This window comes from Penicillium angulare, assembly GCF_028827245.1.
Source record: "Penicillium angulare strain IBT 27051 chromosome Unknown utg000012l_segment0_segment0, whole genome shotgun sequence".
Taxonomy (NCBI): domain Eukaryota; kingdom Fungi; phylum Ascomycota; class Eurotiomycetes; order Eurotiales; family Aspergillaceae; genus Penicillium; species Penicillium angulare.
This window is the reverse complement of record NW_026623171.1, coordinates 1,058,139-1,085,021: the sequence shown is the minus strand read 5'-3', so window position 1 is coordinate 1,085,021 and position 26,883 is coordinate 1,058,139. Positions and strand designations below refer to the sequence as shown.

Below are 26,883 nucleotides of genomic sequence, written 5' to 3'. Positions count from 1 at the left end.
CATACCTCATCCTGTGCCAGCCAATTGTCGATAAGGCGTCGCACTTCCTTGAGAAACTCGAGTACCTCTTGGTCTGTATCATCGGTGCTTGATGTGTACAGTGCTCTTGGGTCACTGTATTTAGTGTCGGCAATTTTTAGGGAACAGACTTGTTCTTCTCGCGAAAGATACCGTACTCCTTCCTTGCACACGGTATCAATGCTGAAGTTGTTGGACGTCAAGAATTCCATAGCTGGGAAAGGTTAGCAATAATCTTTTCAAACTTCCGGAGGCTGACTTACACAAGCTCATAAATGACCAGTCACGATTGATATCCAACGCTCGATCCACATAGGGACTCAGGTTGATGTTGTAAGGCTTGAGTATATAGGATGCTTCCTCTGCTTTGTATACTTTGAGCTTGTCAAATCATGATAATTGAAGTTGGGCATTCATACCATCTTGTATATCCTCCTCACAACATGTCAGTCCAATCTGAAGAATCTGGTACTTCTCCGCGGCGGCCTTGATCTCTGCATAACGCTCTTGAAGAGACTGTTCCCTGGAACCTCTGCCCACAGGGGAAAATGGAATACCGGAGAACTCCAAATCGATGGAAACAAAGCAACCGCAAGAAATATCATGTAGCACTAATGGTAGGTATGTAGAAAAGTTTGCTCCCGTCAAATCCATCTTGTTTTCCGGCGTTATAGAGATATTTAATGTGTTGGATGGAGATGCAAAGAAGTCTGTGTCAGAAGAAGAAGGAAAAGAAAGCAAGAGGTGGAAATGAATATGATGAGAAGAAATGAGCAAATGATAGCTTGGACTGTTTCATGATGTGAGAAGGAGAAGGTAGAGCTGCCTTCAATTTTAAAGTGAAGTGAAGTGAGGCAACTGCCATCTCGTATGTATATATACACACATGTATGATAGATCCCGTGACCAACCCCGGACTTGGACGAGCCGAGGGAAAACGAAAGCCGATCAACACCATTCCCGTCCCCGACTTGCCATCTCCATGGAACTCTTTCTTCTCTCTTCCTTCCCCTTTTCTAATTGATTTTTATAATCTCATGATCCATTCTGGCAATAGTCGACACTATGTCATCTCATACTCAACTTTCCTCCCCCTCCTCCGTCTCTCCCACTAAGCTGTGCTCTCGGACCTACAAGAAAGCTTCCCAGCTGTTCCTCACAAGGCGATTACCAGAAGCGCTATCAACTCTCCAGACTATTCTGCAATCTCAACAATCCTCCGATGACCATCAAATCAATGGCGACGACTCCGCGGCCGTTGCGCCAATCGCCACCGCCTCCAACACGTGGAGAATCAAAGTGTGGAACTTCTACATCACCCTCCTGAGTTCGATCGTAGAGCTCGGCGCAGAAGAAGGCAAGACTCAATTTGGACAAAAAGAATGGAAGGAATTTGCAACACAAGTCCGCGAAGGTGGGATATGGGAAAATGTTGTACAAATCGGATACCAAGGCCGAGAGGGCTCCGTAGACGCAGAGGTGGTCTATGTCTTGTAAGCCTCGGCAATACCCGTCACAGCCAATATCGATAATAGCTAATATCGCATAGGGCTACATTGCTTTTGAACCACTCAGCCTCACAAGCATTGAACCAACAACGACTTGAAACATACCTGTCATCATATGGACAGCCCAACTTGGACCTGGCAGACCGACTCCAAAATGCATCCACCGATTTTGAACAACATCGAATCTCCGCCACGAGTGGAACGGATACCCCCAAAGATCTCGCAGCCCGAGTACGGATTATCGAGCTGTTCACCCTCCACGTCCTCCCCCGCAACGAAGAATGGGAATACGCGCAAGAATTCATCAATCTCAGCGAAGTACTAGATGAAGAGCGCAAAGAACTATTCCTTCAAACGCTGGAAGGCCTGAAAGAAGAGAAAGAGCGGGGAGAATTACGTGCTGCAGAGCTACAACGGGCTAAAGACGCCGAGCTCGAACGAGAACGGGACGACGAGCGCCGAAAAACCGAGGATGAAGCCGCTGCAGCGGCGCGCCAACAGCAACCAAATGGACATAAACGGAATACTAGCGAAGTCGATTATGGGATTGAAAAAGGAAGCCCTCGCAGTGGCTCTAAGGGCAAACCATCCAAACCGGCAGACAAGTCTCCTAATGGCAAAGCAACGTCTCGCACAAGTTTATCATCGTCCAATTCTAAGAATTCTAAGAAACCCGTTAAGTCTGAGCCACGGAAAAACCAAGTACTGGCGGCGGCTACGGCTCTTCGAAATCTGTTCCGGAGGCTTATTCAGAACGTTTCGGGAAACCCCTTATCACTAGCACGCACTCTGCTCTTCGTGCTTGGTATTTTGATGGCTTTCAGCCGGCAGGATATACGTGACCGAGTTCGCAGAGTCACAGATTCCGGATGGCAGAAACTTAAGGGGACAGTTGGAATGGGTGTCAAGGTTAGCTATATTTGAGATGTGAAGATGTTGGATTTCCACGTCCATCCCTTCATCCCTTTTCACCTGCACGATTATTCTTTTCTATATATTTCCTTCGACTTTTCTTTTTTTTTTGATCTGGATATCCCTACTTCTCAGTTATCAGTGATTGGATCTGTGACGCTGCATATAAATTTTTATCATTTGTTTATGATCTCTATCTTTATTAGTGTATTATACATAGGTGTCATTCATGTCTGCAAAAATTCCCTCTTTTAACCAGGCCTTTTTCGCAGGTGCTGTGATAACATAGTAGAGTTCCCGTCCATAGTTGAGAATGGCCCTTGGAAAACTATTAGTAGTAAGTGAGATGTTGATAGTACAGGCTGCAGCATTTATTTGTTTTGTCCATGGGCATGCATGTGGCTAATCTGTTCACTTGAACTAGACATTATACCGCGAGCGGCTTAAGTTTGAAATCTGAAGCTTGGAATGTATAGAAAACTTCAAGGGTTGTTGTCGCAAAAGGGAATGAGATAATTTGAGATTGTCGGTATTTAAGACATATTATATAACAGAGAAATAAATTCGTATCCCTTGGCTGAAAATCTGATATAAAAGAAAACAAATCCCTCGCAACTCATCGCCGATTGGAAAACAGAAGAGGGTGAAAATGAGGCTCCAGTTGAAATCCCGCCAATATAAAACACCATCACGTATGGCTTAAAACGCCAGATGTGTAGTACATCATCCATAAAAATATTCGGAGCCAACCCGAATTCCGCTAAGAAAAAAAACGCCTTGAAAATGCTAGGGTCGTATCATTGCAATCATAATACATCTCCGTCGCTGTCAGATGCTATCATAGGCTCCTTGCCTTTCCTTCTGCTAGGTAGAGAGTCGACAGCATCCTGTACTTCGCACTTCGCAACTTGCTCTAAGGCAAGGCGAGCTTGGAGATTTATTGACTCGACAGAACCAACACGCTCGTATAGTTTCCGAGATATAGTCCGATTTATTTCGGTATATTGCTCTTTGGAGACTGTCTTTGCGCGATAATGAGGTTTCAAGGACGAACCAACCATCTTCTGAATGGCAGATTTCACGGTGGAGGAAGGGCCACTTCGAGTAGGTGAGGTCTCCGGTGATGATTGAGCTAGTTGAAGAGCACGCCGGGGAATACGCGAGGTTGGTCGGGCGCGATCACGTTGTGGCACCTTATCATCGCTAGTTGGTGAAGTATCCGGGCTTCCGGAGAAGGATATTTCGGGTGAAAATGGTGGAGAGGAAGGTTCAGCCGGCGAGGATATTTGAAGAGGGGAGATGGGCCGGCTACGGGAGAAGGGTGGCGGGGTTATAGATGAATACCGCGGCGAGGAGACGTCGGATGAAATGGGTGATAAAGAGGGAGAGGATAGACCAGAGGTAAGATGGTCAGTAGGAGCGACAGATGTTGGAGCTGAAGGACCCTTGGATGTGGTGTGGCTTGGCGTGGTAGATGCATCTTCCACCTCCCTCAGGAGAGATGATAGAAAGCTCGGCTCGGCAATACTTTCTTCGTTAGATCGAGAATTCGATGCTGCGGCTCTGGAGGATTCTGCGTTTTGATGGGCCATAGCAGCCAGTTCCTGGGGTCGCCGCGTGCGGGGCCTCTTCAGCTTGCGCTGAGGCTCTGAAGGTTCCGGGGACGGTGAGAGCGTCGGTTCTTTGCGTTTGCGAGAAGCATTGGGGTTATTTTCTATTTCACGAGCCCTTTCAAATGCATTCCACGCCCGCATCTCTTCCAATGACTCGGGTTCTGGAGTAGGTACTCTGGGGGCCCGAGGCCGGGATGGCCTGGTGGGCTCAATATCAAAGAGCGAAGCTGCATCTCGAAATCGACGACCACCGCCTTGTCTCTCGGCAACCTCAAAGCGGCGTTGCCATGCCCGAAATTCACGTTGGTTGGCCTCTTCGCGGCGACGCTGTTGTATAACTCGTTGAGCAGAGCGATCATCGTCAAAAGGAAAGTCTAGATCAATGTTGAGATTGTCCCACACGGACTGCCATACACGAGCCCAGTGAAGCGAGTTGACGTGGTTTCGGCTGTTGAGTCGTCGTTCTTGTCCTCTGGTGCGACCCCGTCGCCTGTTTGCCGGTGACCCAGCAGCCGATCTAGCATTTGATGTCTCCGCACGTCCAGCCACGCGAGATGACTCGCACGCTGAGCAGTACCATGACCCCGAGGGTACTGCGTCCAACCCGACACAGTATGAATGGGAAGGCATATCACACCCATCGCAAAGAAGCAAAACATCCTCGTTATCTGCTTCCCCACAGATTGTGCATGGTTGGTAGTCGGCGATGTCATCATCGGCATATTCAATCATCATAGATGGGTCGATCTCTGCGACCTGTACTCGGTCTTGGACAGCATAGGAAGAAACTACCGGACCTTTGTTATAGCAAGTTCATGTTAGCGAAACCGAATAGTCATGAATGTATAGATGAAAATACGAAGATCGTATTGAAACTAGGGGATAGCCAACCTACCTCCAGGACGGTCGCTTAGCTCCACCATGTTGAAGCTACGCCGACATATTGGACAGCTATTCGCGCGCTCTACCCAGGGCTTTAGACAATTATCATGCAGTATATGACCGCATGGTAACAACTGAGCTATCTGACCCACATCCTCCTCCTCGAGACCCTCGACTTTGACGGTGGTAGCATCATCGTGGAGATCGGGCTTTGGCACGAACTCGGGATTACTGACGCTTTCGCCAAGGTCGCCTAAACAGACAATGCAAGTGTCGGACATGGACAGGAATGGAGCCAGGAGAAGGAAGGCTGGGAGGCGGCATGAAGAGCGTTTCGGAAGCCAAGTGTATGCAAGAGGGAAAGAAGATGTGGGGAGAAGAAAGCCCGGCCTTTTGAAGGTGGGCCGGGTATTCCAGTCTAACGCAAAACAGGACGGCAACGTGACGGCACCGAATCATCCGCACTCCAGGGCTGGGCACATTTTACAAATCATCTTATTTTAGAAGCCACAGAGGGAGAGAAATTCTCGAGGTTCTCTTGATGGGGACCAGATATATCTTCATCGAAAATCCCGATTTAATTCAAGGCCATCTATCGAGAATGGCGCATGCTTCATTGTAGGCGCCCAGATATTTGCGATCGTCCCTTGCTGTAGCGCCGCCCTCAAGGTTGCTGTACTAATGCACATGACTGTCCACGTATAAATTGAAAAGGACAAAATTTATGATATTGCCAGATATAACGAAATCTTCCCAGGTCCTCTGATCGTAGCTTATCTATTCATAGATTCATCTGAAGCGAAGAAGTGTGATCGAGTACTTCAGTTTTCTCAGCTGATTGCAAGTCACCTGTTAAGAGGTGGGCCCCGTGCGAAAAACACCCTTGATACGTAGATAAAGAAAATTTGGGAGCCACTACGACGCACGTCATTTATATTGGGGACACACTCAGATGTAATAAGTAACGAGTATTCGGTTTATTTCTGCTATGAGCGTCAAGCCCTCCTGATTGCACGGTCGCTTCTCAAAAATATTGGCGTAGGCAACTACGATTACTGCCCCGAGAACCTTGGTACATTGTCGAAGTGCATTAATGTCACTTATGTGGGAGTCCGAATCTGCTGGTATGCTTGAAGCACGGTCGCAGAATCCCGAAACCGAAGCGAATCGACCGTGGTATGATGTACGAGAGGCTGTGTTTATTCTGATAGACTGCTGCCATGGGAGGTTCCAGATCAAAGAATAATCGAAATTACGTGGTGATTCGTGCAAAGCGAGTCCATTTAGACTTTGATGTTTTCATTTTTGGTATTCAGACGTAACCGTAAAGTAAAAAGGGAACCCATGTGTCATCCAAATTTAAACCTCAGCGATCTCACGGAGACGACGGATGGTGGAGCGGGTGGCAGCGGCAGCAGGGGTCCTAGATGAAATTCTACTGTCAGTTCCAACATTCCCAGCATTGTTCCCGTAAATGCGACCGTCCAGTATTTCGCTGGAATGGTCTTCCCAGGTAGGGCTGGGTGGATCGTTGTGGGCGACTTACGAGACGGTGTAGGCACCACCGGCGACGGTCTTGTTGCAGCCCTTGCACTCCCAGATACCAACAGCGCGGCGCTTGACGGTGTTCTTTCCGCAGAAGGTGCAGATGTAACGGGCGTGCTGGGTGACTTCCATCTTCTTCACCTGCTTACGCAGGGAGGCACCGTATCTGTGGGATTAAGTCAATATTCGGTTTCCTTTTGCGTCATTGATCGCGTTTCTCGGTCGAGGAATCATTTTCGTTCGAGGGCGAGGGCGATGTCGAGGAGCGGGCGATGAGCATACCTAGTACCATATTTACCGGTGATACCGACCTCTGGAAAAAAAGTTAGCTATCTGGCGAAAAGGAACAGGCTCAATTAAGGCGAGATATGAGGGTTAAAGAGACATACTCTTGGTGCGCTTGGTCATCTTGTCTGCAGTGCGGCTGTAGTTGAAGATGGATACAAAGCAGTTGCGAGAGAGGCCTCTGAAGAGTGGTTGTGGGTGGGCTCGCTTAGGGCTATTGGGGCTTGGCGGTAGTGTGGTCACCTGATAAGAGAAATGATTTCCTATATTATGTCATCGTAGGGTCATCATGTGACTTTGACCAGTGGGTACAATCTAGTACCTGTCGTCATCAGTGCCTTAATACCTTGATGTCTTAATCATGGGGCTCGGTGTAGCTGATCGGCCCACTCTTGATATATCCACATCGGGAGAATGAACTGGTTCGGAATAACCTGCTGTGAAGTATCTAATGTTTCTATCTACGATGCCTCGCCAGTGATTATTGTACATGGGATATTTGCAATTAAGTAACACATGTTTTCCTGGGGACATGGTATATGGACAGGCGCTCGGTTAAGTTGTACGAGTATGTTGATTGATGCACGAGATCTGGTTCATAGGTTCAAAATGTTGAGCCCACGGGTGTGCTTAACCTGCTAACCTGCGAAGATGTTAGATGGTGAGACGGTTGTAGCCCGAATATGTATTATATACTACGTACTAGTATTTGACGACTCTCATCCGTTCCAAATGTCTGGGCCGAAGGGCGTTGGTCGCCTCGCCCAGAATATCAAGGGATGAACGACCTAGTCCGACGTCATGCAGAAATCTTAAGTTGGGTTTCCATTCGAGAAACAAAAATGAATTAAAATATGAACTAGAATATATATATTTTTGTGCGACATTGCAGAGATTCGAACTCTGGCATCCGAAGATATACGCTTAGCAGGAAACTGTGACTTGTCTTCAATTTGAAGTTTGAGCATTTTCTTCCAAATACTACATGAAAGTCTGATATTGGCCAAAGCCTAGGCACACCCATGGATATTAAAAATGAAATTCAATTAAAATTATACGCAAATATACTTACCATGTATTAAATGAACTTTTGAGGGTACTAGGTAAGCGTCAACTTGAAGTTGGTACTATAGTAACTTGGAGAACATATACCATTCGATGTGCGAATAAAAATATACCCAAAAAGATGGCTAGAACCGTTCAACAGCAAAACAAAATGCCTAGGTGTTATCATAAAAAGTAAAACTTTAAGTACCGAAGACTTTGAATCACCTTAAATGATGCTGTAGGGTCAATTGAAAGTCGTAAAAGAACTGCGCTTTGGAGTCACCGATCGTGTCTCCGTCAATAAGTACATTTGCTCGTATTGCGATACTCCAAGTGTCAAACTTCACAGAATTCCCACTGAATTTCTCAGAATCAAAGAGCGAGGATTTTGGACGACAAGATGGCTTCTGAGATTGTTGAGTTTGAAACACTGTGATTTGATTTTCCAGGTCGTTAATCACAGTCTTAAATTCTTTCGATAGTAAGGCACGGATCTGCCCAAGTTGCTCATCTGCTGCCAGTTTAAATAACGAAAAGAAACGGAGGTCGGGTAAAGGAAGTCGTAGCTGTATTGGTGATTTTGTTTGACTCGGTGTTCACACAGCCCACAGGTGAAGACTGACCTTTCGAGTCCGTGTTGATCTCTCGCACGCAGCTTACTAATGGCTGTCAGGGTGGAAGAAGAAAAGGATGAGCCTAGAATAACATTACGGTGCCTATCATAGACTGTAATCTGGCAGAGAGTCGTGCAGATGAAACGAAGAGGTCTGGAGAGGCGAGAGAGCTATTTAGATTAGTAGACCTCAGGCCGTGACAGACATGATCTTCCACCTCTGACTCTCCGTAGACCTCTCTTTATCTACATCCCTCTATGATCATTGCTTTTCTTTGATCCTCCCTTCCTAGAACCCGAACTACCAGCCCTCTACAGCCGGCTATTTGAACAACATCTACAACCGGAGATACGCGAAGTGTTTGCGAGAGACCTTGCAGAGTGTGTATCTATATGACCCTCTTTGCGTAGTGACAAAGGGCTAATCAAGCATACACAAGACATTTGCTATGGCCCAAGTGAGCCACATACAAGCACCACTGGTTGACCATGGTGATCCTACCCATGGCTACTGGGATCAAAGGGGGTGGGACAATGACGAGAACGACGATGAGGACTATGATGACGATGATAACGATGACGACGGCAAAAGTGAATGCGAAGAAGATTTCAGTCAAGATTGTGCTCGGCGTATCCGTCTTCGGGGGCTTTATAGTCAAAGAGCTTCTATCCAAAAGACCCGTATCGCCAGAGAAAACGCATTCCAAAAATATCGGCAGCTTGCCGCAAAAGAGCTACAATTTTTGAATTCTTCCAAAGCTTCAAGAGTGTCATCTTCTTTGATTGAGAAGAAATGCCTCCTCGAAGGTCATCATCCGCTCAGAAAGGATACTATCGGCCCTCTACCGCGGGACGAAATTGTCCAAATAACGATTTCGATTGCAGATGTGCAGTATGGGCAGCGCTATGGAGGATTCATTGATGGTACATCTGGACTAAGTGAACAGATTGTGGAGGTATTAACCCCTTCTGCAGTATCTGTGCTATGTCTGCCATCAATCTCCGTTGAAGAGTAAGTCAAATCTATTATATTGGATGTCAAATTCCTACTATTAGCTTCTAATAAACCATTTAGTCTTATGCGTATCGAAGAGATCCGTGACTGCGATAGAGATGCTGGTGTGTATCTCCATATCCTAAAGAGATATGTTGATCAGGTGAAACACTTCTACTTATATGCTGGTCAAGCCGATGATCTTTATGAGCGTATGAGCCAGCATAAAACCCCAAGCTTTCGCCTACGACATCCATCATTGCACTGTAGTGTATGGGAGTCGATTTTGACTAATTGGACTGATGTTGAGTCCAGATTCGTTAAAATTCCTGATATACTTCCGCACTACTCAGACCCAGAGGACCTGCAACTCTTTATGAATTTCAATGAGATGCTTGCGGCATTGGCATTCCAAACCCTCCAGCCTAAGGACCTCGACAAGATTCTCCCGGCCAGCTTCTCAAAGAACTAGTCAGGATGTGGCCTCAATGTGGCATTGCCTTTATGGCAAGGGCTACATACAAGTGGATTTATCATCGGACAAATGACCAAGGCAGAGTTCTTTGAAGCCCTACATGATTCAGATGAGATCAAGAGAGCGTGGGCGATCATACACCATGATCAATACATTAGCCTCAGAGACTCCCGGGATCCCCTTAAACGGAAGTATTGGTGGTCTAATGTCCGCGAGACTTTCATGAGTACTCGAACGCCTTGCTATGAAGCTCAGCAAAAACTTGAAGTTGAATCATATCAGGAATTGCTTGATCCTGGGGTGTTATGCTCGGTATCACACGAAAAAGGCAACTATTATGTTTTATGGAAACACTTTGAATTGTCTCTGCTATCTGCGTTCCCTAAATGGAGTCTGCATGCAGAGCCAGACATAGAGGTAAGTAAAGGGAAAAAGCAGATTGACAAGAAAGCCTGGCTTCACGCATTTCTCTTCTACGGGCCATCACCTTTGTCGTATGCTCAGAAGGCTCTGCCAGACGATCCTTGTAATCGACTGGTTTTCGCGGTAAATATCGGCGATGCGGATAATCGAAGAGTCGTTATCCTGGCTGGCAAATCCCAAGGCAGGAAACCACGGTTTCCAATGAAGCTTAAACGTGTGGTTGATGTGATGGAGGGAATTTGGTGCTACAAATCGATGATCTTACCACGTCGGCTTTGTAAGCTGAGCGAGAAGACAAAGGATCAGTGGCAGTCGGGGTGGGTTGAATCGCAGCCATTCCCTGGGGGGATCTAGCTGAATAGGCCGAATGAACATTTTGGCCGTGTGTGGGCGTTTGGCGGCATGCGACGGATGAACTTGCTGATTTAATACCATTTACTGATAACATATATATGTATGTAACAAAGACTAATAAAATTCATTTCTAATAGTATAGTTAATACTTTATACAATCAGAATTAGTACTATTTTAGGTAAAATCTGATTGATCTATCACTAAAAATATTCGAGGAAAGAAGAAGGTGATCGGAATGTAATACCTAATCTACCTAGTTGATTGGGCCCCTAGGAAACCTCGGGAGGATATATCACCACGGACTTCTGTATTTAGACTTGGATTATAGCATTATTGTCGGAATACCCACAATATACACTCCTTTACACCTCTTGAGTCTTATAGTGTCAGGTCTGCGCTGTGGGTGGTGATATTACAGATGTTGTGGTGTGGGTTTTTCTGAGCAGATTCCTACTTTAGTCAATGGGAATCAACAATTAAGATTATGGAAATTTCGGAACATTACAGCTAAGGCACTTCGGCGGAGTGGTTATCGCGAAAGTATAAAAAAATTCGACACCTGTGAGATTCGAACTCACGCCTCCGAGGAGACTCGCTTAGCAGGCGAGCGCGTTAACCACTCCGCCAAAGTGCCTTGCTATAGACGTTTGTGGCAAATTTTTAATTAGCGACGACAGGTAAAATATATCTATATATAAATAAACCACAACGCTATATTACCCCTGACAGAAAACTCCAATATAGTGCGGGCTTATAGCCTGTTACAGCCCACCCTCGGACCAATCGTCTGATTGGTCTGTATCCGAGAGTGGTCAAACCAAGCAAATGTCCAAAGATGCAAATATGCCCGCCGGCCGATCTCCTCCATGTAGCTATACTACAGGAGAAAGGGAGGAAGGGTGGGGAGGTCTGAGAGGTAATTATATATGCCAGTAAGGCAGTGGCGGCCGATAAGGCAGTGAAGATCTCAGGATGAGGTAGTGATGACCGCCTGACGACGGTATTGGAAGTTGATCTAGAAACTTGGGAGGCCCAGGCGGGCACTGTTCTACACCCTAACAGGTTAAGGCTTAATATTGAAGAAGCTTTATATACCCGAGCAGACTTACTTATGGAAGAAAGTCCCTAAAATAACCCATTAAGACATAATTAAGACATAACACTAAAAGCTTATTTACTATACTATGATAGAATCTTTCTGAACTTCATCACTTAGTAGACTATATTTCTTAATGAATATAAATATTTACAAGCGAAAAAGAAAGAAAGCCCCACACCAACAGACAAAGGCTCCCCTCTAATTGTGATACGTGATATGTTTCTTTTTAAAATAAACCCAAAAAACCTCGCTATACCAGGACAACTTTTTAAAAAAGAAAAAAAATTGAGAAAAAAAGAAACTCACTCAACGTGAGTACCTACAGACATCTTCTTGAGGCTATGGGCTAATTCGCCCGGGGAAGTAGCTCGTGTCTGATAAAAACCAGGGGGCGACTGGTGGGAGAGTGTGGATGGGCGGAATTGGAGAGGCCAACACCTCGTTGGCGGTGTTGGCAATAGGTGGAGCAAGTTCCATGTCCTTATCGGAGTCATTATCATTGCCAGTATACCCTCTGGCAAGGGCGAAGGCGGGGGGTTTTGTGCCCATAGTGGGCAAAGAGTCAACGCTGGGTGGTGAAAGAGGGAGGGTAAGATGACCAACGTGTTCAACATCACGGCCCCAGGATTGCGATTGACATAACTGGCCGAAGCCAGCAACACGACCAGCCCATTCTTGGATCGGCAAACTGTCGACAGAGGCACCGACAGTTGTCGGGCCCACAGGGCCAACAGGACCCGAGCCAAAGTTGATCACAATAGGCTGGGAAGAGAAAAACCGTGTTAGTCTGCTATGCAGCATACATCATCGTGTCTGAGCAACTCATACTCCGGACACATTCGCGAATCTGGGGATGAACCCCCGAACAGCATGAATCGGGGCCAAAGCCCGAGACTGGTTGGCGCGAGCGCCAACGCCGGCAACAGAAGCAGCACTAGTAGGTGCTTTGCCGGGCCGAGTATCCTTGCGTCGCCGTGGGCAATTCTTTTTTTGCTATATGGAAGAATATGTTACAAACATGCTATCGTATCAGAGCAGAGTGCAACGTACAGTGGCCACGACGGCCACACTCCCAGCACTTTCCAGTCTGCTAGTATCAAGATGTTAGATACACCTCTTAATATTCTCTAGAGAATCCTGGAATATAAGAAGACGTCTTACAGAGCGTTTCTGGCCCTGGTTGGGCACAGCGGCAACAGCCCCAACAACACTAGCAGCAGTGGCGAGGGAGCCGGCACCTGCGCCTGCACAGGCGCAGCAGAAGGGGTCATAGCGGGCAAGTTGCTAGGAGCACCGGAAGACATAATGACCACGTACGGAGGGAAAGAAGAGGAAAAGAGAAAAGAAATCTTAAAGACGCGTGCCCAGTTACTTATTCAGGAACATAGTTGATACAGACCGCGTGCTACAACTCTATTGTCTAGACCCTCAAGGCAAAGTCGATTTCAAATCTTGACAGTCTGATCCTGTGTTTCAATTGGCTATCCAAGAACAAACCGATCTAGACCAGATGAGAGGGTACCTGGGTGGCCCCAGGTGCCTGTATGTAAGTTGATCCGATACTTCAATTGGTCCTATCGGTTCACCACTTCACTCTAATCCGACGTGTTAATTGGTCATCTAGCCGAAGCTGATCTAGTAGACTTCACATGTACACTTAAATGGACGTGATTCCGATCCGACGTGTTGATTAGCCATCTAGCCGGAGCTGATCAAGTAAATTGTACATTCAAGTGGACGCGATCTTGATCTGACGCGTTAAACGGTTAAATAGCTATATAGTTGGACCTAGTCCACATGCAGCTGACCTGAGCCACGCGCAGCTGAAACACGCGCAGTGGACCTGGTACACTCCGTAGTTGAATGTATAAGGACTTGAGTGGACACAATTCTGATCCGACGTGTTAGTTGACCATCTAGTTAGAGCTAACCTAGCAGACTGTACAATTAAGTGGACGCGATCCTGATCCGACGCGTTGATTGGTTAATCAGCTAAAGGGAAACTTATTTCGAATGTGTATTGATACTACATATACTAAGTAGACTATGTACTGTATTCTGACTGATCCTATTGGGTATGTTCGTTGATTATTTCAAGTTTGTGTGATCCTAAGTGTTTACTTATTTCTCGACCCTATTTTAAGATCAATCTTACTAAAGAGAAGATAGGATCAAGCTGTATGCATGGATGTATATTAGTTGGTCCTGAATGGTGGAATCAGTGGAATCAGTGGAATCAGTGGATACTAGTGGACCCACTCCCGTAGGGCTGCATATACTGTGCCACAGGTTCGGACCGTTGACTGTGTAGTCTGTGACACCGCGAACGGCATCCTCCAACATCCCGACGGAATCTGCAACTAGAAGAACAAGAAGTCACTTGTCCAATTACCCAGTTGCGTAGAAGGTATCTATTTCTCGACCAGTCAGAATCAGCCTAGATGGCATGTGTGAAAATGATTGATTGAGGGGCTCTTGCTATCTATAACAGCTATCAGATGCAAAAATACAGAGATTGTAAGGATTGTATTGGGCCTGTAATAAGCCTTAAGCTTATTGTTACTTATGAGTCCTTATTGGTATAAATCTTGTATACATAACGGCTGGAAAAGTAAACGGTAAAACCGTCGTTTTAAGCCCAAGAAGGAAGAGTCAGGGCTTCCACGGGTAGTATCAGTATAGGAAGCTACATGATCAATATAGATAGAGAGGTGCTATTCTTCGTCTTCTTCTTCTTCTTCTTCTTCTTCTTCTTCTTCTCTCTAGCTTTCATCTTCTTTTCTCCATCCTCCATCCCCCGTTACCTGTTGCCTAATGCCCATTTGTCTGCCTATGAGTTATATACTACCCACAGGTCATTATGTCTGACGAGGCTGCTATTACTCTCTTTGTGGCTCGGTCTTCATCTATGCATGGAAATACTGCCGATGGGACTCGAGAGCGGCTGAAGGAGATTTGCCCACGTCGCCCACAGCACCTAGCCCTGGACTCGGGGGATAGCCCACCTCCAGCGAAAAAAGCTAAGAAAAGTCGAGGACCTAAGCGTACGGCACCTTCTGTTGCAGATACCACCTCTGATGGAGGTCTTCTTCTTTATAATTCCGTGACCCCTGAGATCGCTATGGGACTTCCATCCCTCGACGAGGCCAGCCCTGTTGAAGATCCTTTTAAGGGTGAGATTTATTGTAGATGGACGGGTTGCGCAAATCGAAAGAAGCCCTATGCTGAGTCCTCGAAGCTGATTGTCCATTATATAGAAATGCTTCAATTGACCTGACTAGTTAGAAGTTTGCCACAAACGTCTATAGCAAGGCACTTTGGCGGAGTGGTTAACGCGCTCGCCTGCTAAGCGAGTCTCCTCGGAGGCGTGAGTTCGAATCTCACAGGTGTCGAATTTTTTTATACTTTCGCGATAACCACTCCTAGTACCTTCAGCTTAGCATCGCACTACTATACTAAATAAAATAGCGGTCTGTGGCTATTATTTTAAAACTATAACAGGCTATAGCCGCACTATATTAGGGTTCTGTCTTAGGGGTAACTTAGCGTTGTGATTGGTTTGTTTACAACGCCTATTTTAGATATGTTTTGCCGTATTGAAGGGTTAAAAATTTCGGAAAATTGTATATACCGAGGCACTTTGGCGGAGTGGTTAACGCGCTCGCCTGCTAAGCGAGTCTCCTCGGAGGCGTGAGTTCGAATCTCACAGGTGTCGTATTTTTGTATTCTGAATTTTCCTTTCGCCTTCTTTCTTTTTTAGGTCTTTCTTTTTCTTCTTCTTTTTTGATCTATTAGGAAATCGTCTCTTGAATGCTATAATTAGGCTGTCCTGAATTTCAAACTTGATGACGTTTATATAGTGATTTCAACTATTAATATAGTGAATTAGGCGGTCGAAAATCAATATCTAACACTAGGTTTATCCATATACACATATGTACATACTGTAGTGGTAAAGTTATCTCTGCAACCTTTTCTGCGGCTTGCTGGACCAAATCCTTATGATTGGCTATTGTTTTAAGGACATGCATGTGCCTTATTATACATGGATCAATACATGGATAGTGGTTGATATCTGCATTGCATTTATGGGTGATATGCATTCGTGGAGTCTAATACCTGATGCGACCAAATCATTCAAATTAAAATCAATAAAAGATTGCTCTTAATTTGAACTAAAGCACATGCAAACTTCAAGACCTTTAGCAACGTGCACAATCAATCGGCGTCATTGATCCCCCGGTCACGTGGTAGATTTGAGGCGAGTCGGATCAGCATTACAAGACGGCCTCGGTCGAACCACGTCTCCGGGTTTACAACTTAAAAGACAGTCAGAGAAAAATATCCTCTCACCTCGTTAGTCGGGGCACGGCTTTTTGAACTCCTCTCCTGTGGGAATTGACATTTGAAGAACTGCATTCCTCGTCCTGGGCCCCCTGTCAATTTAGCTCGGAGCAAGTGGCGAACCGCCTACAAAACACAACAACCAGCAATAATGGCTTCTAGCAGAGAGTATGACTTGGTTCTACTCGGAGTAACTGGGTACACTGGACGGCTCTGCGCTGAGCATATCGTCACAAACCATCCGACCGATCTGAAATGGGCTGTCGCAGGCCGCTCGGTAAATAAGATCGAGGGCATCGTTCAAGAGCTCAAATCACTCAATTCTGACCGCCGTACACCAGGTATATAATGATGTTACCAACTATGTGCGATTGATTTGTTAATCTTGACCTTGACAGATGTACTTCCTCTTCAATTGAACACTGACGAGCTAAATGAAATCGCTCAGAAGACAAGACTGATAATAAATTGCATTGGCCCCTATCACCTATATTCGACACCTATTGTAGAAGCTTGTGCCAAAAATGGTACTCATTATGTGGATGTGTTCGTATGCCCCAAAACATTTGCATTTATTCTCTTCGCTGACCATTTTAGGACTGGTGAAACACCGTGGATCAAGCTGATCATTGAAAAGTATCATGAAACTGCCAAAGCCAATGGCGCTATTGTAAGTTGAATCTACTATCTGTCTCGATACATACTTTGTCTAACTAGCCATTCTGTAGATCATCCCTTCTGTTGGTATGGAAAGTGCACCGCCAGATATCCTGGCATGGGCTCTTGTCAAACGAATCCGCGAGGACCTTTCGTCGCAGACTCGCGAGATCCAAAGCTGCATCAAGGAGATAAAGTAAATTTCCTACCCATTCAAGCTTTTTTTCGAGGCTGACTTTTGCTTTACAGATCTTCTGGTGCAAGTGGTGGCACTCTTAATACCATCCTTAGTATCTACGACTGGCTTCCCATTTCTGATCTTGTCAAATCATTCGGACCATTTGCGTTGACCGGATCCGGGCCACTCAAGCACGTTCCAAGCGAACCTCTCCTCACCAGAACTCTTGGTGTGCAGTCAGTACCCGACCTAGGAACCCTAACTACATCCCCCAACGGCATCGCCGATATGGCCATTGTGTACCGCAGCAGCGTCCTAATGCCCGAGCTTTACGGCAACCACTTTGTTTTCCGCCAGAAGCTCTCCGTGAGTAACGCTTTGAGAGGTGTCCTATTGCATATCGCTATCAATCTTTTCTTGGCTGTATTGGCGATACCGCCTGTGCGCTGGCTGCTGCGCAAGGTGGTCTTTGCCCCTGGCGCAGGTCCGACAATGGAAGACTCTCAGAATGATCATACAGAGTATAATGCTATCGCGACTGCTGATCAGAACACACCGAACCCGAAGCGCGCATTCGGCAAGCTGACATACAAAGGCACAATGTATGTACTTACGGGTGCCCTTGTCTCGGAGGCTGCGATGGTTATTCTCAATGGAGAGGAGAAGGTCCGGAAGGTTTCTCGTGGTGGTCTGGTTACCCCTGCCACGTTGGGACAGGACTATATTGACCGCCTGGATAAGGTTGGCGTTCATATTGAAACTAAGATCTGGGATTATTGAACGGGCTGAAAATAAGGGGATTGCATGCGTCTCCCAATTGACGACTTCATTGCCTTGTTTGTTACTGTTTCAATTTAAGTCTTAGGCTACATTAAGTTACGACAAACATGTATGATATGGCACCAAATCAAATTTCAAATTCCATGGAACACAATGTGATCCATACTATGTAGGTTGAGTCAGGATTCTCAATAGACAATTGCCTAATTTCGATTGAGGCACCGGGTTTATAGTTTCTGCGCCGATTTGTTTGCAAATACAACCTCATTCAGCCAGGAAGCTAATATAGCATTTACCTCCTCGGGCTTCTCCCATAGCGCCCAGTGAGAAGTATCGACTTCCTTCAAAACAACCCCAGGAATGTTCTTCTGCATAGACTTTGCCATATGAGGCGGCAGAGCCGGGTCTCGAAGAGCCTGAATGAAAAGCGTAGGCATGGTGATACCACGGCCCAAAATGCTCAGCTCATCATCGAAGTTGACCTTCCGAGTTCGGTACCAGTTCACTTTATTTTGCGTTAGCTGTCAGATATGCAAGTTTAAATTAGCAGAATAGAAGTAGTTGACGTACAAGGTCCATGGATTCCATTCCTTGAAAACTCCGTGGCGTAATACTCCAGCTCCTAGATGATAAGCGACATTAGTTCAAATGTTCCTGTATCTCTAGACTAGATGCATGCGAAAAAAAAAAAGACAACTCACCTCCTCACTCAGCAACCGCGAAGGCTGCAGTTTCATGACCTCATCCAACAACACACCCTTCTCTGCTACGAAACCAGTCTTCCCTTCTGCCGTTCTGCCTCCATACAAAGCAAGAAGAAACTGCTTAATCTCCTCCTTGGATTTGATCACCTTCTCAACCTCTCCACTGTAAAATTGCATCTGATACGTGAAGTTCGGCGCAACAGTTTGGACAATATTCTCCAGAGGAATAAAATCCTTCTTGGGACCAGCGTAAGGCACACAGACCGTGAAGAGGTGGCTGATGAGATCGGGATGCCAGAGAGCAATGCGGTAAGCAAGAGCAGCGCCCCTACAGATATTAAGATATCAGTATACATGCAGTATATATGGAAATAAATAGTTGCATATGTAGCATACGAGTTACTTACCAGTCATGCCCACCCAATATGATGCTCGATTCACCCAGGTGGGAAGCGAGAGCTTTGATATCGTCTGCTAAGCCCTTGTGTCCGTAATGGATAGAGTCCTCGGGGGCGTCCTACGACAATGTTAGAATTTAAGGCACTCCGATTTCTTCTTTTCCAAGCTTCAAAGGCTCAAAGATGGATAACTGGGCCAGTTCAGATCCTACCGTGCGGCCATAGCCTAAGCAGTCTGGAGCCACGACGCGCAGCCCCATTTCCACCAGCATTGGAATCTGGTATCGCCACCCCATTGAAATGTCGGGAAATCCATGGATCTGTATTTGTATTTTGTTAATTACCATTCGGGGATTTTTTCTTCTTCTAACCGCCTTAGTTGCGTTATTGAATAGGGTGGCTGGCCCACCAAAAAAATAGTTGCCCGGTACTGGCCGGATGGTGGTTGACTGAGGAGGTACCCTATGCGAGCGCATTAGGTCAAAATATGGTTCGAAGCGTTTTGTTGGATATTAAATCATATTCAAGGCAAGCTCACCATAATTCCGACCATTCACGGTGGCAGACTCGTACTTTACGCGTGGATCGTCTTTGACCCCGATTTTGTCAACGGGCATTGTGATGGATAGTGTCTGGTATGCTTGCTTAGTTTTTGTTGAAGTTAAGAGCTGAAGATGTTGTCTTCGGATATTCAGATGTTTTAATCTAAAGGAGTGGCTTGTTTCACGAGATCACTCGCAGTGGATATCTCTATTGCAGAATCAGCGCGAGTGATTTCATTGAACCGTTATCTAGTGCAAGCGCCTAATCCATAATCTAGACAAACAATCGCTCTTACCTGTTTGTTGAGATATCTGAACAGCCGAGTGAAATATTTTCACCTATGCAAGCTATTGAAATGCTGCGGGGGAGAATGGTGGTACGTGATTTCCAATGTTTCAAACCTTAGAATAGTGTGGCCCCTCTGTGGTGTTCTGCCTCGGTACAATCGTAGCCGGTCCCACACATCATCATTGATTTGAGTCACTCGATAATCTCAGCTTTGGCTATTTACAGCGTCTCAATAAATCACAGTATCTTCATTGTCCTCCACTACTTCGCCTCCATCATCGTCGCGATGAGTGTCATGCTGCTCCTGGTCACCTTCATATACAGCAGGCTCAGTGTTATCCTTATTTTCTAGAGCAGACTCGGCATGCTCATCGGAACTTCTTACTTCCCCTTCAGGGTTTTCAGTCTGGATTGAGACTTCCTGGGGGACCAAGTCTTGTTGTACTCCAGTAACTTGCTCGGTCTTCTCTTGTGTTGGTTGTGCTTGCTCTTTCGGCTCATCTTTAGATGCCGATGCGGGCTCTATATCCTCGGGTATAAAGGCTTCAGATGGATAACGCGCCTCGAAGTCAGCCACTTCGCGGGCAACGGACTCTTTAGCCTCTTTAATCTGATCTTGAATTATATCCTCATCGCCAGGTCGATATTGCCATGGCTTGTAATACTAGAAAGAGTCAAGTCAGCTTAGAGCAGAATTTGAGTAGAAAGATGAATGTCCTACCAAAACGGGGCTCGTTCGAGTCTTTAAGAAATGTGCTGTGGCAACCATATTGGCATGTCGAGTTTGTGTCTGTTGAACCGTCAATACTAGTATCTCTAAATGCGATTGTAAAGAATAAGAAATAGCGGACAAAACTTACAGCTTCACGCGCATAAAACGGCGTTTCCTTCTTGCGAATAAGCTCACGTCGCTCCTTACTTTTTTTCTTCAATCCATCGTACTCGTTTGCTTGTGATTTCAATTTATCCTGTTGTCTCTTCTCGATATCTGCTCGTCGCTTTTGAGCCGCTGAGCTTGAGCTCTGCGAGAGAGTACCTAGCAGCCCACCAAATAGCCGCTGTCCTCGTTTGCGATCCTCTTCTCTTCCACCTTTCCGTGCAGGCTGCTTTTCAGTAGGTCCATTTTCTACTAACGTGGACGCCGCTTTTGAGGGCGAGGGACGCAGGCGATGCGATTGTGGAGATGTTTCGTCTTGCCCGCTCAATCGCGGACGTTTTGGGTCATGATCTGTTACTGAGGAATTTCGTCGCTTCGTAAAAGATGTGGGTGATTGACGTTGATTATCTTGATCCGGAATAGCGACGGCCGAAGCAAGTGTACTATTTAAAAATAATATGTTAATAAACACCTCGAGTCAAGTGCATGTGAGCCGTTGGGTCAGCCTGGGACGAAGCCGGGAAGTTGCCATACGCTTCGGACATGTTTCTAATGCGCAAGTGATGCGAGTTGATATAAACCCCCAAAAATCAATTCCGTCAATCAAAATATATAAAGCTGACAGATTTCTTCCTATAACCGAGAAGAGTTCCTCGTAGTGTGAGTTTCTTAAGTCAAAGGCCAAGAGAGTGGCCTCTCGCGCTTGCTCGAACGGTGTTACGGGGGCCGTGCACGGGCCGAGCTTAACTTCTTTCAGCTCTCGTTTTCTCTCTCCCGGGTTTTCTATCTCTTCCCCAGACATACCACCTTTGCCTTCCCACCATCCTCCTCTTAAAACCGAGCCTCCACCAACCTATAATACAACGCGTTAACTCTTCCATCCACCATGTCTCGCCATCACCCTGATCTCGTTATGTGCCGCAAGCAACCCGGCATCTCTATCGGCCGCCTTTGCGACAAGTGCGACGGCAAATGCCCCGTGTGTGACTCCTACGTGCGCCCCACAACCCTTGTCCGGATCTGCGACGAGTGTGCCTTCGGAAACTACCAAAACAAATGTGTCGTGTGTGGCGGTGAAGGTATCAGTGATGCCTTCTACTGTTTTGAGTGCACGCGTTTGGAAAAGGATCGAGATGGATGTCCAAAGATTATCAATCTCGGAAGTTCGAGAACAGATTTGTTTTACCAAAAGAAAAGCTTTCGAAATCATTGATCATGACCTGGGAAATTCTACAAGGCTTGCCTTGCGGCTTGGAGGGGTATCGACCATGTTATTACAGTGTCCAGTTTAGGTCAGAGCCAGCCAGAGGGGGTTTTCTAACGTCATATATCTTGGGATACTTTGAAGAAAAAGATTTGGTCCGATTCTTCACGGTGTTATGTTGAGAAAAGCTACCTGGTCCTACGGCTGCGATGAATATTTACTGGGCCCAAAGGGACTGTCATCGACATTATAATCTACCGACCTGGGCGACGAGGACGGGCGAATCCGCGCGTGGTACCCTGGTTTGTCGGCGGGTTGACTTCTTCCTCCAGCCGCTCTGCGGTAATTTCATCTGACGCCGAAGCTTCAATCTACCGTTCAACCTGTTAGCACCACTTCCCGACGCGCATTCAATAGCATCCCTCTCACCTTCTTCAATATCTTGAGGCCTTCGTTCTCAGCGACCGTGATTGCAGTCCTGCGCGAGCTGGCGTGCAGCATGCGCTCTTTAATTGACGAACCAGTGGGGCAGGTATACACAAATACCACGACATCCGAGCCGGGGTAGTGATAGAATGAATACCGCGGGGAAGTCGAGGATATATGGGTGGAGACTGAACCAGGATCGACGCTCGTTTGCGCATCTGCGAGCTTAATCGTCTCCGTGGGAATATCGACCGTCTACATAATTACCATCATATTAGCACTGCAATACCAAACGTCTCCATTTTGACACCCATTCCCGTAGCTTCCCCACATAGAGAAGATACATCAACAGTAAGACAGGGGAGTAAATGGAAATCGCATACCAGTTGTACCAGACCACCATCTTGGAGCTCCTTCAACGCAGTCTTTGCTGCCTCATCAACGGGCATAGATATCTTCATGCCAGACCCAGAACCAGGCCCAAAGGTACCACCAATGCCGATATCTCTCTGTGGTGTACCGCTACGGGCTTCCGCCTCCGCTCTCCTAACAGCCTCCAGCTCGCGTTCTTTCTCACCCATCAAATCCTCCCGGCGAACACCACCTGCAAGCTCGCCATCTCGCTCACGCCACGCATCCCGGCCAAGGATCTCGTCTTCCTCTGTGGCGAACACAGTCGTAGCGAACTTCTCCGTTCCCAGCTCACGAACCAGCGACGAGCGGGTCGATGCGAAGAGCATCTTCGGACGAACGGGTGCATTGGAGGGGATATAAGTCAGCGCAACAAGGGTAGATGATGCATTGATCGGGCGGCGGAGCAGAAGGTAGATCGGTGTCTTGGGCTGTAGGACTGAGGAAAGCTGCGGGAGCGAGGTGAAGAAGTCTTCTGGGCTAGTGGAAGATCCAGAGAAAGGAATTGGCTCCTGGGCCGTTAGACTCTCCGATACGATAGTTACTGGGAGACAGAAGAGGGAGGAGTCGGAGCTAAAGCGGGTGAAAGCATCCTGGAGCTCCGATGAAACTAAGATTGGTTGTTAGAGTCCGTCGTTATGTCAATGGACATCTGGAAGCAGAGATATATTTGTCTTGTATCGCTTGACATACCTGAGATTCCCGACTGCATGACGCCGGAATGCTTTGTCTCTTCGCGGGGAGTTGGGGATGGTATGTTATGGGAGGGGAAGCCGCTTAGCGGTGAGTAGTCAATAGAGGGGGAGAAGCCGCTCAGCCTCAGCAACGGGATTGTCTTACTTTCTACCCAAAACAACTTGAAGATACCATTGAACACAAATGTCTACCTGCTACAGATGGCATGAAATATATATTTGAAGTTTTTATTTGACTTGAATTTTTGTTGTGCGGCTTTATTAACCTGGAAAACGTGGTATACACAAATAACACGCAAAGAAAACAATATGTACAGAAACCATGCCAACCAGCCGCTGGCTGAGTGATCTCCTTCCGAATTCTTGAGGAGACCAAGGGGAAACGCAACGCCCACCATGCGCAGTTTGGTATCACATTCCGAAAAAAAGATAGAGAAAATTCACTTCTTGATATACTTTTTTATTTACTCATCATACTTACCACCCACAAAGGCCCAGTTGGACGCCTCCAACTTGCCCTTGAGGTATTCGTATACGGTGAAAGTGACAGCCTGTCCAGGAGCAACACGCATCACACGAGGGGTGATACCCTTGTAGAAAGCACGAGCACCCTCTTGCTTGAACATATCCTTGGCAATGAGCATGATACGGGTAACAGCGGACTGTCCGGGCTCGGCGCGGGTCTTTTGGAGACGGGTCTTGATGGTATCGATGGGAGCGTTGGAGAAAGGACCGACGGCACCGGAAATGAGACCGATAAGAGTGGTCTGGTATGAAGGAAGCTGAGCGTTGGCATATTCGGGTTGCAGGCGCTGGAGTTGGGCCTTCAACTCGGTGTATGCGGTGAAGTTAGCAGCCTGGTTGGTTCCCTGGCGCAGAGCTGTGAGAGAAACACCCCGGTAGAGGGTGCTGAAACCCTCTTCCTTGATCACGGTGAAGAGTGCGTGGGGGGCACTTCGGTACTTGGGGGCGTCGAGTGGATCGGCAAGACTGTGATGTTGGGCCTGGAGACGAATCTTGATCACCTCCATAGGGTTGACGACGGCAACAGCTTCAGTCACACCAGCGGCAAGACCAGCTAATCATACATTTATGAGCAATTGAAGAACGAAAACCACGGAGAAAGCACACTTACCGAGGAAAGTAGCCTTGCTTGTGACATTTCCGGTCTCCTGGTCGGCAAGCATGCCCTTATACGACTCATATGAGGTGAAACGGATCGCCATCTTAGGAATGATACCACCCAAGACAGCACCCAAACCCTTGTATAGACCCATGGCGGTCTCCTTGCGCACAATCTCCGCACCGGTGGCAGCGAAACCGCGAGGCTTGGCCTATGAAGCTCAAAATCAGCAACAGTCCTCAATTGGATCTCTCAAAAACTAGAGGACGTACACCAGGAGCACGAGCTCTCCGTGAAAGCTGCATGCGGACCTTGATGGTGTCTGAATAGGCATGCTGTTAGCGTTCTCAATTCTCGATCTCTAATGTTTTCTCATATGACAGGACATCACATACCTAGCGGATGACACACGAGAGCCTCCATCATACCGGCACCGCCTCCCGCTATTTTTGAAGTCAGTGTCAGGTCAAAGATCCAGCGAGCAGTACGTCAATTTACCAATCAGGTTTACGGCGGGAGAGGCCCTCTTGTTTCCTTGTACATTCTTGGCAGACATGATTCCAATTGATGTTCGATGTGTAAGAAAAGGTCCAGAAACTGTCCACAGGAAAACAACGACCAATTTCTTTTTCGACAATCTCTTGGACCAATGGGGTCTAGTTGATCGGAAATATGCAATTGCCCCGAATGTCGGGGGTGGAAGAGCGAAATGCGGAGGGAGTCGGAAGTATACAATCCCGGGGTTGAAAAGCCGATGATGGGACCGGGTATGACGCAAAAGATCTAATAACTGAATTCGAGATCAAATGGGCTCAATTGGGTGAAAAGGAAAGGGTTTTCCAATCGTTGATCTTTCTTTCTGTCTCTTTTAATTAAGAGTTCCAGGTATCCGAGGATAAAATGTTCGGTTGAGGTGGCGGCACCCAAACTTTGTGGGGAGGAAATAGCTATGACGGGGAAGCGGAGGCAGCTGGACAAGCGGAAGCAGTATGTAGAGTCTTTTGCCGCTGGACAACCGTAGGTCTACACTAGTCGTACAAAAACGAAAGTAAGGAAAAAGGGAAAGATAAAATCAAGTTCAAAAATCTATCGAGAAGAGCCGAGGGTCATTCGACAGTCTTATAAAAATATAAAGAAGCGTCAAGCGTCATTCCGACCAGTATCGCTTCAGCTCTCTATCCCGAGGCCTTCGGGACGATGGCGGGATGACTGGCTACCCCCGGCCCTGCAGTACGGTCACGGTCAAACCCCCCAGGATCGCCAAATGATCTGACTTCACATGCGTCTGCAAAGTTTCTTTCATTAATTGAAAACTGTCGTCATATCATGGTAGGACCACATTATCTATTGAAGTAGATTGCTTGTGAAAATCACCTGCGATTCATGCTTCCGACCTAAAGCCACAACCATTTACTTTATCTACGTACATCACTACAAATACTACAAATATTTCGGACCCAAGGGAAAAGAGCTAAGAAATGACCCGGTAAATTCCAAGTCCTTCGCTACAAACATTTGCAGTTTGCTCCGCACTCCCGCTGCGAGTTCCGCAGCTTGAGACCCTTCGTTCTGCCCCGGGAGAATTCGGGGCAACACCCAAGCTCCTCACAGCCGAGGCCCATTTCCACATAGCACCAGCCATCCAGCTTAGGTCATTTGACGCGTTATTGTGAGTCACAAGACCTTTAGAGAAAGTGGCTATATACATTCCGGCGTCATATCATGTATTCTGGTTATTTAACGCTCAAAAAGGACCATGTTGGGGAGGAAGGGGCTTATTTTCATTGATTTACATACAAACGGTTATTCTCTAGTGCACTATGTCATCGCGGAACGCGGCCGGTTGAATGTTTTCCCCATCACATAGATCGCAAGTTGAGCAGATCATCTTCTAGGATTGTTTGACGATCATAAAAACTATATATACTTTTACTAAGAAAAATCGCTCCTATACGCAGGTGTCTGTATTAATTTTATATGTGTTCTGTGAATTTCACATGCAATATCGTTATCAATCTGTCTGTCGTTCTACTTGTCGGGATTGTTGCCCAGGTGGGTCGGTGCTCAATAGACTGCATAGAGTATGAGATGAGCAAAATCCAAGTGCCGAACACCAACATTCTGTCTACTTTACTGTGATCCGGAGTACCATGTCTCACTCAATCCTAGACAGTCATGTACAGACCGCTCTAGATATGCATTGTCTAATAGATATTCTGTGCTGGGTATCTTGGAATTGATGTGACCTCAGGACTTGGCCAAGTATAGAGCTGCACCCCGGACCAGCGGAGATGAAGGCCCAAAGGATTTTATACAACCCGAATGGTGTTGCTTTCTTTTCTGAAGCTTCCGCTCGCAATTGATCTCGAAAGTCAGCATGTCACAAGAAATCTCGACATGTAATAATACTGCGCGGATTGAAGAGGTTCGCTACAGTTTCTCGTTCCGTATACCTCGTCGCCCAGAAATATCGAAATCCTCCATTT

General features: G+C 46.6%; 13 protein-coding genes across 13 annotated transcripts; 6 read left to right on the top strand and 7 right to left on the bottom strand.

The window, feature by feature from the left end:
* Window positions 1–1,083: 1,083 nt before the first annotated feature.
* Window positions 1,084–2,450, top strand: pex26 (the record flags this gene model as incomplete). Its single annotated transcript, XM_056929267.1, has 2 exons — window positions 1,084–1,511; window positions 1,568–2,450. 2 exons carry the CDS (start codon window positions 1,084–1,086, stop codon window positions 2,448–2,450), a joined length of 1,311 nt encoding a protein of 436 aa, XP_056772629.1.
* A 794-nt stretch (window positions 2,451–3,244) lies between these two features.
* Window positions 3,245–5,214, bottom strand: N7478_013056 (putative PHD and RING finger domain protein; the record flags this gene model as incomplete). The annotated part of the gene is made up of 2 exons (XM_056929266.1): window positions 3,245–4,848; window positions 4,947–5,214. 2 exons carry the CDS (start codon window positions 5,212–5,214, stop codon window positions 3,245–3,247), a joined length of 1,872 nt encoding a protein of 623 aa, XP_056772628.1.
* A 1,078-nt stretch (window positions 5,215–6,292) lies between these two features.
* On the bottom strand, window positions 6,293–6,886 carry N7478_013055 (60S ribosomal protein eL43; the record flags this gene model as incomplete). Its single annotated transcript, XM_056929265.1, has 4 exons — window positions 6,293–6,356; window positions 6,480–6,644; window positions 6,761–6,791; window positions 6,868–6,886. The coding sequence occupies 4 exons, from the start codon at window positions 6,884–6,886 to the stop codon at window positions 6,293–6,295; spliced, it is 279 nt and encodes a 92-aa protein (XP_056772627.1).
* Window positions 6,887–8,872: 1,986 nt separating this feature from the next.
* Window positions 8,873–9,889, top strand: N7478_013054 (uncharacterized protein; the record flags this gene model as incomplete). The annotated part of the gene is made up of 2 exons (XM_056929264.1): window positions 8,873–9,435; window positions 9,499–9,889. The coding sequence occupies 2 exons, from the start codon at window positions 8,873–8,875 to the stop codon at window positions 9,887–9,889; spliced, it is 954 nt and encodes a 317-aa protein (XP_056772626.1).
* Window positions 9,890–9,961: 72 nt separating this feature from the next.
* On the top strand, window positions 9,962–10,669 carry N7478_013053 (uncharacterized protein; the record flags this gene model as incomplete). The annotated part of the gene is made up of 2 exons (XM_056929263.1): window positions 9,962–10,309; window positions 10,331–10,669. 2 exons carry the CDS (start codon window positions 9,962–9,964, stop codon window positions 10,667–10,669), a joined length of 687 nt encoding a protein of 228 aa, XP_056772625.1.
* A 1,439-nt stretch (window positions 10,670–12,108) lies between these two features.
* Window positions 12,109–13,073, bottom strand: N7478_013052 (uncharacterized protein; the record flags this gene model as incomplete). The annotated part of the gene is made up of 4 exons (XM_056929262.1): window positions 12,109–12,531; window positions 12,598–12,762; window positions 12,820–12,859; window positions 12,931–13,073. 4 exons carry the CDS (start codon window positions 13,071–13,073, stop codon window positions 12,109–12,111), a joined length of 771 nt encoding a protein of 256 aa, XP_056772624.1.
* A 1,556-nt stretch (window positions 13,074–14,629) lies between these two features.
* N7478_013051 (uncharacterized protein) lies at window positions 14,630–15,046 on the top strand (the record flags this gene model as incomplete). The annotated part of the gene is made up of 1 exon (XM_056929261.1): window positions 14,630–15,046. The coding sequence occupies one exon, from the start codon at window positions 14,630–14,632 to the stop codon at window positions 15,044–15,046; it is 417 nt and encodes a 138-aa protein (XP_056772623.1).
* A 1,218-nt stretch (window positions 15,047–16,264) lies between these two features.
* On the top strand, window positions 16,265–17,728 carry N7478_013050 (saccharopine dehydrogenase family protein; the record flags this gene model as incomplete). The annotated part of the gene is made up of 5 exons (XM_056929260.1): window positions 16,265–16,454; window positions 16,512–16,659; window positions 16,711–16,783; window positions 16,842–16,966; window positions 17,020–17,728. The coding sequence occupies 5 exons, from the start codon at window positions 16,265–16,267 to the stop codon at window positions 17,726–17,728; spliced, it is 1,245 nt and encodes a 414-aa protein (XP_056772622.1).
* A 227-nt stretch (window positions 17,729–17,955) lies between these two features.
* Window positions 17,956–19,447, bottom strand: N7478_013049 (alpha/beta fold hydrolase; the record flags this gene model as incomplete). Its single annotated transcript, XM_056929259.1, has 7 exons — window positions 17,956–18,233; window positions 18,299–18,350; window positions 18,430–18,760; window positions 18,840–18,949; window positions 19,043–19,150; window positions 19,240–19,292; window positions 19,369–19,447. 7 exons carry the CDS (start codon window positions 19,445–19,447, stop codon window positions 17,956–17,958), a joined length of 1,011 nt encoding a protein of 336 aa, XP_056772621.1.
* A 443-nt stretch (window positions 19,448–19,890) lies between these two features.
* On the bottom strand, window positions 19,891–21,083 carry N7478_013048 (pinin family protein; the record flags this gene model as incomplete). The annotated part of the gene is made up of 3 exons (XM_056929258.1): window positions 19,891–20,325; window positions 20,522–20,981; window positions 21,073–21,083. 3 exons carry the CDS (start codon window positions 21,081–21,083, stop codon window positions 19,891–19,893), a joined length of 906 nt encoding a protein of 301 aa, XP_056772620.1.
* A 341-nt stretch (window positions 21,084–21,424) lies between these two features.
* On the top strand, window positions 21,425–21,751 carry N7478_013047 (PHF5 family protein; the record flags this gene model as incomplete). The annotated part of the gene is made up of 1 exon (XM_056929257.1): window positions 21,425–21,751. One exon carries the CDS (start codon window positions 21,425–21,427, stop codon window positions 21,749–21,751), a length of 327 nt encoding a protein of 108 aa, XP_056772619.1.
* Window positions 21,752–22,437: 686 nt separating this feature from the next.
* On the bottom strand, window positions 22,438–23,291 carry N7478_013046 (Actin-binding cofilin/tropomyosin type; the record flags this gene model as incomplete). Its single annotated transcript, XM_056929256.1, has 2 exons — window positions 22,438–23,189; window positions 23,273–23,291. 2 exons carry the CDS (start codon window positions 23,289–23,291, stop codon window positions 22,438–22,440), a joined length of 771 nt encoding a protein of 256 aa, XP_056772618.1.
* Window positions 23,292–23,738: 447 nt separating this feature from the next.
* Window positions 23,739–24,702, bottom strand: N7478_013045 (putative succinate:fumarate antiporter (Acr1); the record flags this gene model as incomplete). Its single annotated transcript, XM_056929255.1, has 3 exons — window positions 23,739–24,352; window positions 24,410–24,608; window positions 24,670–24,702. The coding sequence occupies 3 exons, from the start codon at window positions 24,700–24,702 to the stop codon at window positions 23,739–23,741; spliced, it is 846 nt and encodes a 281-aa protein (XP_056772617.1).
* Between the last annotated feature and the right edge of the window lie 2,181 nt (window positions 24,703–26,883).